Here is a 15291-nt window from a genome sequence, read left to right on the forward strand (position 1 = left end):
GAGGTTATTACTCCTCATTCATTCATCCACAGGATTGTTACACCCTCCATGAGGTTATTATACCTCATTCAATCATCCATAGGGTTGTTACACCCTCCACGAGGTTAGTACACCTCATATCATTTATCTGCAGGGTTGGTACACCCTCGACGAGATTTGCACATCTTAAGCCCAGTTTTATCTGGCACCTTTGGTTCTGTATGCAATATCGGCCCTCTGCTTGGCAATGGTCGAATTTGAGTTTTGTTTTGTGATATTGGCCCTCTACAAAGCAATGGTCAAATCCAGGTTTTAGTTTTTTGTTATTGGCCCTCTACTTGGCAATGGTCGTATTTTATTTTTCTTTTGCTATGTTGACCCTATGCTAGGCAATGGCCAAGTCCAGGTTTTCGTTTTGGTGACTCGTCTCTCTTTGAGCATTGGTCAAGCTTTTTGATGCGTTGTAATCTCCTTCCTGAATTTCGTCATTGCATACTTGAATTGGTCGTTACTTTCTCTCTCTCTTTGAGACCCCGACGAAATTAGTATTTCTATCTTTACTTATCTTTTACTCTGATAATATAAAAACTTTGTTTATCATATTATCTAGTAAAATCAAAGTAAAGAGAGGCAGCTGTCAATACCCAATTTCGTCCGGATAGGCAAATAAAAATATCTAGACTCAAGAAAGAAGAATAATAAGAACCAGAGACCAATTTCATTTAAGTTTATTTTCTTTTTTAGAAAAAAAAGTGATTTTTCTTATTTTCCTTCTTTCTCGGTTATTTTTATTTGCTACCTTCATGATTTTTATTTTTCCTTTTTTTATTTTTATTTTATTTCTATTTTATTGTGTTTCATTTTCTTTTCCTTTATTTATTCCTTTTATCTCTAATTCACCTTTTTGTCTTTCGTCTTTCCAAAGAAAAAAGACGTTCTTAAATATAGATTAAAACATTGTTGTACAGACAAAATAAAAAAAAATAAAAAAAAAATAAAAAAAAAAGAAAAAAAACCATTAGTCAACTAGCACTTTTCGGAATGTCAGTCTTGTGGTTTCGTCGTTTTCGGCCTAGGCAAATGCCAGTTGAGCTTTCCATCCTGTAAGGCCTTACACATTACACTGTCCCTCCTACTGCCCTCCTGGTCACTGAGCCAAAATCCTTTGCACATAGCTGCAATCTTACATCAAAGAGGGATGGAAATTTGAATCTCTATGGCTAATTAATCCAATTTAAACGTAAAAAAGGGAAAAAGACAAGAGATATGTTCGGATGATTCAGAATGAAGAAGAAGACAACTGGGATAGTGAGAGGGATCAGTTTTGACCACGCTGCTAGAGAAAAGAGAAAGGGAGGCATTATTCATTGAGAATCACAAGGGAGACCAAGGAGGAGAGAACACTATCACAACACGAGCACACGGTCATAAAAGAGAATACAACAAGGGCACAACAAGAACAGAACGAGAGAACACTGAGGAACATTTTTCTTATCCATCGCCTCACCATCAGAGAACATTAGAGAGTGACCACCATCATTCACCATCACCACGAGAGAAANANGGANAACCGATTCGCTTTCACCTTGGCGGNCAACCGTGAACCTCCCATTTCATCTTCTNGTGNCTGNAGGAGTATTGGATACNAAAAGGAATTTCAATCAAGAAAGCAGAGGGAACTATAATCAAAAGGAGAAGTTATTATAAGGCTGCGAAGGTAAGTCTCCATATCTAGACTTTCGGTCAGACTTTCGGTCTGCTTTGAATGCACATGCTCCTCTGTTATGTCTAGATATCAATAACTGATGTATGATGAGTGAATATTGTTGTGTTTATCTTATTCATGGCTTCACCCGTTGATCAAAACTGCACCCAAAATGCAGTTTCTTTGCCCGTAAATTTCATCAGATTTAACTAACAATAGAAAACAAATTTCGAACATCTTTACTTGCAAAGAAAACACTCTAGGAAAAATGTCATAAGAAGAAAGATTTCAGAGTGAACACCTAAGCTAAAATCAAATTCTTCCTTTCATATCAATTCTCATGTGAAACAGAGAGCAAAACATAAAACAAACTGAAACAGCTCTTCCGATTCCTCCACTCTCTGTCAATGCCGACAGTCCATGTCCACCCACCAACCACCAAAAACCCCACAATACCTTGCCTCTGTTCAGATCATGAAATTGGGTCCCCTTGCCTATGTTCACCTCAAGCCACCAACAAAATGAGTTAACCTCCCCTGAACAATAGACACACAGAACATTTCAACAAATAGAGACCGGTATTCTTTTTGCATAACCCAAACCTGCGAATTAATATCCTCTACTGCAGCCTAAATTTCATTACCTGTCCTCTGCAGGTGCATCATCACCCACTCACAATCTCAGATACATTCTGGAAATATCCATAACCCCAAAGTCACTTCCTTGCAAGAACAAAAACATAACAATTTCGTCACCCTCGTCAACTTCAGACCATTCGAACCCTTACCTTTAAGAGTTTCGATCATGAAATCATTAGTGCACCCATTAGGAAACCAACCCAATCAAAACAGAAAATAAAGGAATAGGAGAATCAATCGGGGGTGGTGGCCTTTGAGTCGCAGTTGAGAGAGTGGAAGTGAAGGTCGTTTGGGAGTTGCCGATAGTGTTTTCCGGTCAAGCTGTTAGGGTTTGTGGTTGGGGTTTGAGCTGCGGTGAGGGGTTTCCCTTCCATTGTAGACGGCGGCGGCGGGGGATGAACGACGGAATTCCCACACGCTCTAGTAAAGAGGAAGACTGTGACGACGGCGAGGACGCGACAACGGCGAGGGCATTTCAACCTTGCGCGCAACGAGCGACGGAGGAGGAGAGCTTTTTCCTCGTCTCGCGGTGGCTCTGGCGATTACTGTCGTCGCTGGCTCGGGCTGCCGGTTGGGTCGGGTTAAGAATGGCGCGGTTATCGGCGTTCTAGACAACTTGGGTTTTCTATATTTTTTTTCAGAGCACAGACTTCTCATTTGAGTGAAACGGCAGAATGAGAAAGTAAGGAGAAAACCCTAATTTCTGCTGCTGAGAATCGTAGGGCTAGTGGTTCCTTTCACTTTTTCTTTTCAAAAGAGAAAACAACAAACAAAAAAAACATTTTTCCGCACCCCTGATTTTGCTAAGTCGCAGCCCTTCTCTTTGAGGCTCAAGCCCATCTTGTTTTATGAAAGAAAAAAAAAACAAAAATATTTTAAAGACTTAAGCGTGTGTGCGATCATTCGCATCAACCTCGCACTAAGATCTTTTCCCCTTTTATAAAATAACAAAAATATTTTAAAGGTTTAAGCGTGTGTGAAATCATTCGCATCAGCCTCGCGCTAAGACCTTTTATCCTTTTATAAAATAACAAAAATATTTTAAACGTTTAAGCGTGTGCGCGATCATTCGCATAAGCCTCGCACTAAGACTGGTGAAGGTTGAAAAACAGTTATTTTCATATGTCAATTTGGACCAAATTANANCCTTTACTACTCGGAATGAGCTTAGAATCAAGCAAAACTCAATAAATGAGTCTGAAGAGGGCAAAAGCTGTTTTATAGCTAATTTGAGAAAAGTAAGAATGGAGTTAAAGATACAGGTCGTAGACTCAAGAAAAGAGAAGAAAATTGAAGATTTGAAGAGTCAACGCACCGCCCGGCGGTTTAAGTGTGCCGCTGGGCGGTTCAGGGCGAGGAGTAGCCACCTGGCGTTGGCGCTGGGCGGATTTGCGGTTCGAGGGAAACCGCCGAGCGGTAAACCCCTACCGCCGGGCGGTGGTGCGATTTATGGCAAACTGCCGGGCGGCACACTGAAACCGCCCGGCGGTGGCTCGTTGGACTTGGGCCTGTTTTCTGATGCGCTCCTCACCTATTTATACCCCTATTGCGAGTTCAGAACATTTCTTTTGACAGGGGAGAACGGCCAGACCTAATTTTGCTCTCTAGAGAGGATCTCTTGGATGCTTAGGCTCCTTTTCATCTTTTCTAGTGTTTGCTTTTCCATTCTTCTTCCATTTTCCATCTAGTTTCACCATGACTATGGTGAACTAAACCCTATTGTTGTTGTGGGAAACAATGTAATCTTTTGATGTTCTCTTTTATTGAAACTCTTGATTATTTATATGGTCTCCATATGTTTTGATTGATTATTGTTGGGTTATCATCTGTGCTTAAGGCCTTTATCGTTTAACTCATTCGGTATATTGATGTTTGTCTTTATTGATATGGGGACGTACAATAATGGCATGAACTGGTGAGTAATCTCTTGATTTTGCAATACCACCTAGGGATAGGGGTAGGACGATCAATTGCACTAACTTTTGTTTATAATGCGGTATTAATTACTAGGGGAGGCTAGGGATAGCAAGCCAGTAGTTAATATTAGGCCCTTTTCGCCGAGGGATCGGGTTAAGGGGAGGCTAAGAAAGTCGCATAACAAATCAATCAAACTAATATTCAAGGGTAGTATGTAAGAGAGAGCGGAATAGATGAAATTGTAAACCCCCAACAACATCCATTCCTCCATTGTTTTCGTTTGTGAATTGAATCAACTTTATTTTGCATGTTAATATATTTGATCTCAACTCCAATTTATTAATTTTTATTTTTCAAGTCTTATTATTTTAATTCACGCGAACGAAAAAGCCATACGAGTCTCTTGGGAAAACGATACTTGGTCTTACCATTTATATTACTTGTACGATTTGGTACACTTGCCAATTTGTCAACAAAGACCTTTTCTCCTTTTATAAAATAACAAAAATATTTTAAAGGTTTAAGCATGTGTGCGATCATTCGCATTAGCCTTGCGCTAAGATCTTTTCTCCTTTTATAAAAATATCAAAAATATTTTAAAGGTTTAGGCACGTGTATGATCGCTCACATCGTCCTCGTGCCGAGAACTTTTCTCATATAAAAATACTAGTAATATAAGACATTCACATTTTCAAACAACAAACAACTTTTCATCTAGAACTACGTAACCCTGATTTCTCATTTTGAGAATACGTAGGAGCAAGGTCAATCCTTGTCGGGCACAAAAAAAAAATAAAAAATACATATTTTGTTAGGGGAAATTAAACGTTTTGCAAACCACATCAAATTTGCGTATTTAATTAAAGGTACTGCCTTAGGGCAGGTGTTATGGGGTGTTGATACCTTCCTCACACGTAACTGACTCCCGAAACCAGAATTTGGTTTTGTAGACCTTGCCTTATCTTTTATGGTGGCGACTCCAAAGTCTCTTTTTTCAAAATTGTTTCTTTTTTGGATCGTCGTCCCGTCGCGATTCCAGTTGCGACAATTGGTAAGTGGTGTGATTATTCAGTATGTGTATGTTCTTCTCGATTTTTAATCTAAATTCTTGATGTTTTCCAATTCATTTTTGACATAGGCAGTGGGTATGATGGTGAAAGAAAGATAGAAGGCTTGAAACTCCTTTACAAGGCCTATGTTTCATATTCTTTCTGTGGTGGTCGCCTAGAAGATAGTAAGGTAAATGACCATTACAATTGGATATTAACTATGAACTTTTTGATGTCTTTTCTCAATAAACTAATTTATTTTGAAGTTTTGGTTTTGCTAGTGATTTCCATATTTATGTATCTCTAATGTCCCTCCACTGCCACAAATTTGTCCTATCATAATTACTTTTGTTAATTTGTTTTTACTTTTGTTAATTTGTTGTTAAATATGTTTTTAGTCCTTCAACTATCAAGCGATTTTATTTTTTGTCCTTCTTTCAAACTTTGGTATATTTTGATCTTTCTCTTTAAGGAAACTATAATTTTCGTCCTCCAAAAGTAACACCGTTAAATTTAATCTGATGTGGCTAACGATGTGCCACATCATTTTTCTTTTTTTCTGAAACGTGGCGATCTCTTCAAGAGACTTCTATCTCTTATTCATCTCCATCGTCTTCTTCAATGGCTTCAATGTTGTTAATAATGTCTGTAACGATGCCACCACCTTTCTGCTAATTGCGATTCCAGAAAAGAGAAGGAGAAAAAGGCTTTCTTCTAGCAGCGTGACCCTATGCCATGGCGGAAGAGGAAAAAACTCTTTCTACGTTGTGTGATGAAGAAGTCCTGCCCAGATCACACCTCCACAGCACCGCCTTCTCCGAACAAATAGAACCACTAGCTCTTCACTCATTACCACACCATGAGGTCAAGGTTCCATATGTTCGTCACCATCAAAACCATAATTGCAAAGAAATCCTTTTTTCCCAAAGTTGGGTGGTCTGAGAGCAAGAAGCAACAGAGAAATTGGAAAAAACCAAGATTTATTTCCTTTTTTTAATCCTCTATTTTTGCCTATTTTTCTCTTTCTCTTTCTGCATCATCTAAAGTTTCAATTGTTTAAAAATAACTGGGTATGCCTTGGGCGATATACAGAGGCTGTGAAACTGTACAATCGATATAGGAGTGTGGTTTGTTTTTCCTTTTTTGTTAGAATTTCTTGTTTTTTTGTTTTTCTGGGTGGGTACAAATCAGAGTATGCAAATGTCAAATGAATCCTCGTTTCCCAGTTCAGGACTCTTGAGATGGTGTTTTGTCTGAAAATTTAATAATGGTTGAGTTTGAAATTGTTGGGTCAGATATGTAGTATCTGTCTGCAACCAAAAGGTTTGAAAATCAATGGCATAAATGCCTTTTATCACTTTTCTTTCACTTTCTTATTTTATGCTTTTTATCTCTCTTATTTTGCTTTCGTTTTCTTTTTCCTTTTTAGGATTAATTTTTTGATATACACCAATCCCTCTTAAAGTGACTCCTGCAAAGGTGATTCATGAGGACATCGAACTTTCTTAAAACAGTATAGGCTTTCTCAATCTTCAAAAGCTATGTTTTTTTGGTAAATATTAAGAACCCTTGTGGTCTAAATTATGTTTAATATGTAAATATCAATAAAATAAGTTTAACATAATATTCACTTTCAATATATTCTATTAAGAAATGATGAACATCAAAATTCATTGCTACATTTTACATTAACAAGTACACGCAGGTGCGATGTTTACCAAATATTGAACGTGAGTAAGAAGAATTATCCTCCAAACATAATTTTTGGTACTATTCTCCAAACAAAATTAAACTTCCACCTAAATAGCCCGTGAAATAAAGGTCTGCAGTACAAACCAGTACAAGTTGGGGTGAAACTCTAATTCTAAATAGAAAACTACACATAGAGAATAAGCTTCCGTGTGTCACTCCAAAAAATACTCTGTTCAACATACATACTCAAGCTATTCTCACCCCGCACCTTGTTTTTTTTCCTAATTGATAACAGGAGAACTTTCCCATCCACTATATCCACAGCTTCAATCCTCTTACCACAACTTCATGTGCAATATCTTCCTAATCAATTCACTCCCAGTAGTTATATTACCCCATTGATCACTACCTCCAATCTGAACATACAATATTTATCTCAGGCATTGTATCGAACAAGTTTCGTGCATCTCTGGTAGCGTCACCGAACCAAACACGGTGGCGCACCTCCTCCCGGCCCAAGACGTTGTCAGCGATACCACACGTCGCCAGGTTCATCGCCAACCATCGTGAAAGCTCTCCTCTCCTGGCTTCTCTTCGCATGCGAGAGGGAGACACCTTTCACCTTTGTGACACGTCCTCACCGTCACTAGCGAGGTCAACCACCATCGGCGCCTCCAGTGAAGGAAATCCTGACTTTCGCGCTGACTCAACCACGAACCCTAAAAGCTTGACGCATCCTTAACTGTTAGGAAGACGCTGCCGACAACTCCCCAAAGACGCATGACCTTTGCTTCCCTTCCTCTCAATAGAGACGCAATGTTCATCACCTCCTGTTGTTGACGATGGGTTATCCTCCCTTTTATTCTCTATTTTGATTGGATTGGTATGGGTTTCTAAGGAATGCGTGCTAATGATCTCTTTTGGTTGCAAATTTAGAAAATGGTGCAAGGCATTGAAACAAGAATTAGATTATCCAGTAGCGAGTAAAATAACATAGGTTTGAGACGGTGAAGACCAACGTGGCAAACGTAGCATAGGAAACATGTCATCACATATTCACTAGACGTTAGCCACATCAGGTTAAATTTAACGGTGTTAGTTTTGAAGGACGAAAATTATAATTTTCTTAAGGAGAAGGATCAAAATGTACCAAACTTTGAAAGAGGGACGAAAAATAAAATCGCTTGATAATTGAGAGACTAAAAACATATTTAACCCATTTATTTTTAAGATTCATATTTCTATTCTAGAAAGTATTTTCATAAACCTTGATTTTCCTTGCCTTTCTCATTTTCCCTTTCTTTGCAAGGCTATGTTGAACAATTTTAGGTTTAAATCCCTAACTCCTAAGCCACCTTCATTCTTAGGTTTCGAAGTTTTTTCCTGCTTGAGCCAAACTATATTCCTACCTTCTTTTCCCAAGGCCGAGAGAAAATTTCTTTAGCGTAGAGATGTGATAATTGATTTAATTAAGTGACTCTAAGAATATATGTCTCCCTTCACCTATCCAATATACCCTTCACTTTTGCAATCATGCCAACGCTTTATAATTGAATGGCCCAAACTTGTTGATCCCACTCTAATACAAAAACCACTTTCCATTAGATACATGACATATATTATGTGATGAGAATGAGTGAGTGATGCTGAAGCACAGCACACCAACATTCAAATTTTATTTTATTCGTAAAAGTAAGGTTCTCTAACTGAATTCAAGATTGATATATTGGTTGGTGTTGTCACCTTCTAATAGCAAAAGATTGGTTCGAGTTATTGACATGGCTACATTTGAGCTTGATCTACTAGAAGAATATGATTCACGAAGCTGAGTTTAGGTGATAAATTGCTAGAAAGACAAGTTATTGAATTATAGACAATGTAATTGTTAATTTTTTAAGTTGGATTACAAACAATGTAATTTTCAATTTCTATGTATAACCATTTCTAGATTATTAGATGTTTCGATATTACATTTTGAGTTGAGAAACTAGTTTATGTGTAATTATGTTATGTAAATATATTTAGAGACTTTATTAGGTAAATATTACATTGAGGAACTATTTTGATGTGTTAATAATAGAAACAATATTGATTATTTTTCTTGTTATTGATTATTTAGACTGTATTATGGAATTGAATTTTATGCACTTCTGAATATGAATAATATCATGTACAAATCAAATATTCAAAAACAAAACGTCACTTTCATACCTGATAAAGAACAATAGGTATAAGAAGTCTTATTTTTTATGCCGGTTATAATAATGTCAGGTATAAAAGTGAGATTTTTTATATCTGTTGTGGAACCTTCAGGTATGAGTTTTTTTCAGATACTTTTTTATACCTGCTCCTGGAATGGCAGATATGAATACAAACTTTTATACCTGTTATAGACATAACCGGTGTAAAACGTTGAACTTTTTACATCGGTTTTACAACCGGTGTGGAAAATTGAAAACTTTTTATACCCCCACTTCTATAACTACGTGAAAACCAGTATAAAAAGCCCCTTTTAACCGGTATAAAAAACTCTTTTTGCACTAGTGTGGAACAGTTGAATGCTAGGGTTACTTAAAAAGTGTGTGCGTAGTGGTGAAAAAGAAGGGTCAACATGTTTATTTATGAAATCAAAGCATGGCTATAGGCTTTTAGGATGTGTTCACATGAGATAAATTGGGGGAGATGAATTGGGAGAGAGTGATTGAGTGGATTTGAGGGTGATTTTTTGTGTGTTTATTTGAGTAGATTTAAAGGTAATTGAGAGTGAATTTAGAGGTAAAGTTTGATTGATGTGCAATTAAAAGAAAATTGTTTAATTGTTAGAACATGAAGATTACCAAAATGCCCCTAAGTATTAAAATAATATAAAATGATATTTGCTAATGTTATATTTAATTGTATAAATGTTTATTAAGAGTTAAAAATATAGATAATTATTAAAAATAAATTTAAAAAATTAATTAAATTATAATTTATTGAAATTATAGAGTAAATTTAATTAAAAATTTAATTAAATTTAAATAATTTAATTATAATTAAATTATTAAACCCCACCACATAACCAGAGCCACCTAAAAAGTACGAGATATATAATCACTTCATGCACTAAATCAAATAAGTAAAAAGAAAAAAAAATAATGTCTCATGACATGAATAAATCATCTAACTAAAACATAAAAAGCCAAAGAGATGCCAACATCCATTCCAGTTCAAATGTAAAGATGGCAGCCTGATAAATCATGGGGTAACAGTAAGCTCACTCTCCCGACCTATCCAAGTTCCCAATTTGTTGCTACCAAATTTTATCTATTTTATTAGGAAAATGTTACTTTGACAACGTATTTTGACACCTTTTTTGACAACGCCAGGTGTCGTGCGGTGAGTGCGCGTTTGGACTGAGTATTTTTAAAAGAAAAAACCTGAGTGGAAGGGCATTTGTGGAAATTGGGTTGCTGAAAATGAATTGTATTCGCGCCTAGGTTACTATCTCTGGCCACGACAATACAACAGTTATCTCTCTCGCCACGAAATCACCTCCGCCCAGGTTCCCATTCTGTTGCGACGCCGCCGAACCAATATTGAAGTTGCACATTGAACTGTCCAACGTCTCTGACGTCCGTCCGCCATTGAGGTTTTGGGAGTAAGTGTCGAAAGGGGCCAGCATTGTCATCTGTTCTCCAAATGAGAGGTTTTTTTTTGCTCTTAGTGAATCCTGAAGTTATTAATCGAAAGGTTTCGTTTTTTCCCCTTCCATGTGTTTGCATTTTGTTTTTTGGTTAAAGATGTTGACATGCAGAGTCTAGGTCATACACTTGTTTTTTGTTATGAATATTGTTGTTGTATGATGGATGTTGTGATGGTTTCATGCTCTCGGTTGTGTTCGTATGGGAAGGGATGTTGTTTTCCATGTGAGAGGTTCGCTGATTAATCTCAGTTGGGGGACTTATTACTTGTTTCATTGTATTCTCTGAAGAAGCAGCAAAAAACATTAAATTTAACTTAGAAATTGGTTGTGTACATTGATTGTTTATTGACTACCAATACAACACATGCAAGAAATTGGTAACAAGTATGGTTTTTTATTAAATTTTGAAGCAAGTGATTTCCCTGTTGGTGTTTAGGGTCAGAGGAAATAAATTGGCTGAAAGACGATGTCAGTCGCTGAACTGAAATGAAAGTCATGGGCTGTTTGATTAATAATTTCCACCAAAACTTTTAGGCTAATTTTTTGTTCATGAATTGTTGAACTTCGTTGTCTTTACGTTACTTTGTGCATTAAAACTGTTTGTATATTGCAGAATATTTCAAGGATCCCATTAGTTAACTCCAAAATGGAATCGTCCAAAAGCAAAGTATGTATAGTTTTGTCATATTTGAATTTGTTGTTGTTTAGGAGTAGCGTATTGTTTTTTAAAAATTTGTTATGTTTTGTAGTGGCAAGTTCGAGCTTGGATGGATACATTATACATTGTCCACATGAATTGTTTACTCCAGTCACGGCATGTGAGGCGCATAGCCGAAACTCCTTTTAAGTATTGTTTAGGAATTATAGAGCCTATAGACCTGAACCTGAAATTGTTGAAACAATTGGTACGTCGTTGGGTTCCCCAGCATCAATCATTCAGAGTTAGGCAACAATTGGTTTCTTTCGATGTGGTTGACGTGGTTATGACTTTAGGATTAGGAGTAGGGGGTTTGGATATCTCCTTCGATGAATCAATTGTCAGAAAAGTTGGTGAACTGTTTAATTCCAGTAAAACGAAAGCGAAAGAGTTGATAACCATGTTTGATAAGATTGTTGGTGATGATGATCTAGATGTAGATGTGGTCTGTCGTTTGTATATTTTAGTTTGATTTGTTGAGTTTTTTTTTTGCTAGGAACTCAAGGCATGTTTCTAACATGCCTTGTGTAGTGTTAGATGATTTAGATAGTTTGTGTAATTATGATTGGAGTGGTGCTATACATACGTATCTTGTACATAGTCTCAACAGATGTAATAAGAAATTACTGACTGGAAAGATTGCTGATTCTATAAGCATTAGTGGCAGTGTTGTTGTGTTGCAGGTATGATTCAGTGTTATTGTTTGTTGTATTAAGTCATTTAGTAAAGTGAAATGAATGGAAGAACTTCTTTGATAACTTTGATTGCTTTCATTTTAGCTATGGGTGTACGAACGCCTAGGTTTGCATTCTCACTCATCTTGCAAGGTATTTCCGCGACTTAAGCGATTTCGTTCCTTAAATTATGGGACCGAAGCAATAGATCTTCTATTTAGGAAAGGCGAGGTGAGTAAGTTTTTGAACTAAAAAGATTATTTAATTTTTGTCATATTTAATTTTGTTATTTGATTGAGGTAAATAATTATCATTGTCATAGGTACACTTTGATTGGTACCTTCGATCCGTTGAGCGTCACAATCCCATCATCCGTAGGGCATTCAATATGGATGCGGTGGTGAGGACTGAAGAAGCACCTGAAAAAGGTGAAAATAGTTGTGAATCTGCACGTGCTGCAAGATTGGAAAAAGTTAGAAAAAACAAGAAAATAAAAAGTCTTAAAGATGAAATTGTTGTTATAAGGAAGGCGTTAAGTGAACGAAGAAAGACTGGAAATTTTCACCAAAATATTCCCGTTGACGAAGCTGGTGTTAATGTTGTGGGTGAGGGGAATGAAGGAGGTGTCCAAGAAGCAGTTGTTGATGATATAGTTGCAGACGAAGCAGATGCTGATGAAGTAGCTTTTGGTGAAACAGCTGGAGATGAAGATGGTGTCCATGAAGAAGAAACAGCTGCAGCACCTGTTGATGAAGCAGCTGCAACTGTAGCAGCTGTTCATGAAGCAACTGTAGATGAGCAACCTGTTCATGAAGCAGTTGCAGACGAACAAGTTGTTGACGAAGCTATTGCAGATGAAGATGTTGTTGATGAATTACGCCCACAGGATCCACCAGCTTTCGTTGACATTGGTGGTGATGACGAAGATGATCAGTTAATTCCACATGTACAATCGTTGCTTGTAGAGCCTTTGACTACTATTCTTGGTGATCTAACCACAAGGGTTGATTTGGAGAAGTTGTACCACTTTATGGCTCGAAAAGACATTGTAGTAAGGTAACATAATATTAAATTATTTTTGTTATTAGTGTAGAATGATATTTGGTACATGATATAATATTGTTAATTTTTCAGCTATGTTTGTGAAATAATGGGTCAACTATTGACAACGAGGGACTGTAGCTCCTTAGGGCCTCGAGAATGTGTTGACAACATGGTAAATATATTATTGACTTTTGCAAGTTGATATTAAAGTTGTATCAGTTGATGTTAAAGTTGTTTATTGTTTTGTAGGTTTTAATTTTTGCAGCAACCATGTTTATGTACTTTGAAAAAAGGTCAACTGGAGTCATAAAAAGGATGATTTTCAGTCCAATGTTTGCGGTAAAAACTAACATTATATATTATTTTTATTTTTGGTATGTTATAATGTTAAATAGACAATGTTGTTTATTGATTAAGTTTGTTGTTTTATTTAAGACCCACTTTCTAATTGACAATAAGAGGCGAGTTGCCAATAGACATGTGTGGCAACTTATAGATTACCAGCCTTATTTTCGACACGATCTAGTAAGAGTTCAAGATTTATTATCGGCTGATTGGGTGAGTACGTTGTTGTTATTCATGAGTTGATAGTTTCTTTAGTTAGTAGTTTTATTTTGACATATCTGAAATGTTATTTAGGTATTCATCCCAGTTGTAAGCAATAATCACTGGTGGTGCTATGCACTGAAGGTCTGCACCATGAAGTTTTTTGTTATTGACTCATTGGATAAGGGAATCAGAGGACGTGGTGGGATTGACCGAAGCATTGTATGTTTTACTGTTGATGTTCAGTTGTCATTGATGAATTTGTTGTTATTTTGACTATTTTTTCCTTATTTATGAACAATACAGGCTAAAATTATTCAACGGTTTTGGGGTTTGCTGACTAATACATATGAAGATTCCAAGATTGCTTTCAATGTTGAGCAAGCCAAGATCCCAGTGCAACCTAACACGTGAGCCTATATTAGGTTTAATTTAAATTTGAACATGTTTTGATTAAGAAAAAATTATCTTGCTTAATTTGATTGTGTACAGATACGACTTTGGAGTAATCATGATGAAAGCCTTGGAAATATGGGATGAAGAGGACAAATATGATGGCAAAAGCATGCCTGACTATAGTAATGTATGTTGACTGATGAATTTCTAAATTTAAGTCTATATTATAACAATTTGGCCTAAAGTAATATTAATGTTCATTGTAGGAGGAATTGACTGCCTTTAGAATGAGGTACATATGTGACTGGATTCTAGATGCTGAAAACTTGCAAAGATTGGGAGTTTTGCAGCACTTTGGATTAGTATAGGAAATTACAAATATATTTCGGTTTACATTGTAATTAGCAACGGATTGAATACACAATGTAATGATGTACAGTCTTGCAAATTTTTATATTGGCTATATTTACAAATTTGTACAAATTTATAGGAAATGAATACACATTCTTAGTATTGATTTTACGTATTTAATATTGAAGCACATTTGTTCAAGTGTTGTGTGATTTCCACTAGCAATTAGCCTGTGTAATCGCTTACAAACAGGCTGTAAGCGATTACCAGGGGAGAGAGAACATGAATTTGAAAATGAAATCCCTAGGAGTGAGAAAACAGTGTTATGGAGAGAGGATAAAGTGCCAAAACGAAGGAGAAGCACTTTCGGAATCCAATCCTGAACCCTATACAAATCAGATTTTTAAATTAAAAATAACATTAAAAATAGACCAATTAAAAAGAACCACAAACTTCAAACTTCAAACAAACTCCAGATTGAAGAAAAACAAAGAAAGAACCACAAACTTCAAACAAACCTTCCACAGAGACCGGTTAAAGCAGACCACAAACTCCACACAAAAAAGAACTCCAGATTGAAGCACAGGGGCGACAACAAGTTAACGAAACAAACACACAAATTAAAATCAAAACCATAAAGATGGAAGAGGGAGAAGAGAGTGCGCGATGGAGAGAGAACGAAATTTTCAAAATGAAATCCGTAGGAGTGAGAAGCAACTCTTCTGGACAGAGGATGGACTGGAAAAATGAACCAGGGGCAGTTTTGGAAACTGCAAGTGAACCCATCCAATTCAAATTTTCATATTAAAAAATTAAATTCAAATTCAACCAATTACAACGCGACACGTGGCGTTGTCAAAAACGCGTTGTTAGAATATCGCGATCCATTTTATTAATACAATGCTCCTCGGGGGGTTT

The 15291-nt window shown here is 36.5% G+C and overlaps 1 protein-coding gene across 1 annotated transcript; it reads left to right on the forward strand.

Annotated features, from left to right (window-relative positions):
* The first annotated feature begins 2717 nt into the window (after nt 1-2717).
* On the forward strand, nt 2718-14390 carry LOC106754791. Its single transcript, XM_014636854.1, has 15 exons — nt 2718-2892; nt 5378-5478; nt 11279-11332; nt 11415-11818; nt 11973-12045; nt 12142-12267; nt 12359-12508; nt 12566-13092; nt 13171-13252; nt 13330-13419; nt 13516-13638; nt 13720-13848; nt 13933-14036; nt 14119-14209; nt 14289-14390. The coding sequence occupies exons 1-15, from the start codon at nt 2718-2720 to the stop codon at nt 14388-14390; spliced, it is 2331 nt and encodes a 776-aa protein (XP_014492340.1).
* The last annotated feature ends 901 nt before the right edge of the window (nt 14391-15291 follow it).

The sequence above is a fragment of the Vigna radiata genome, unplaced genomic scaffold, assembly GCF_000741045.1.
Source record: "Vigna radiata var. radiata cultivar VC1973A unplaced genomic scaffold, Vradiata_ver6 scaffold_478, whole genome shotgun sequence".
NCBI lineage: Eukaryota > Viridiplantae > Streptophyta > Magnoliopsida > Fabales > Fabaceae > Vigna > Vigna radiata.

What these genes read in the sequence shown, in the direction of transcription:
- LOC106754791 (XM_014636854.1), top strand. Translation starts at nt 2,718, where the DNA reads ATGAACGACGGAATTCCCACACGCTCTAGTAAAGAGGAAGACTGTGAC. An exon ending in GTCGCTGGCTCGGGCTGCCG is followed by an intron (nt 2,893 to 5,377) that starts GTTGGGTCGGGT and finishes TTTTTGACATAG; the next exon opens with GCAGTGGGTATGATGGTGAA. An exon ending in ATTTATTATCGGCTGATTGG is followed by an intron (nt 13,639 to 13,719) that starts GTGAGTACGTTG and finishes AATGTTATTTAG; the next exon opens with GTATTCATCCCAGTTGTAAG.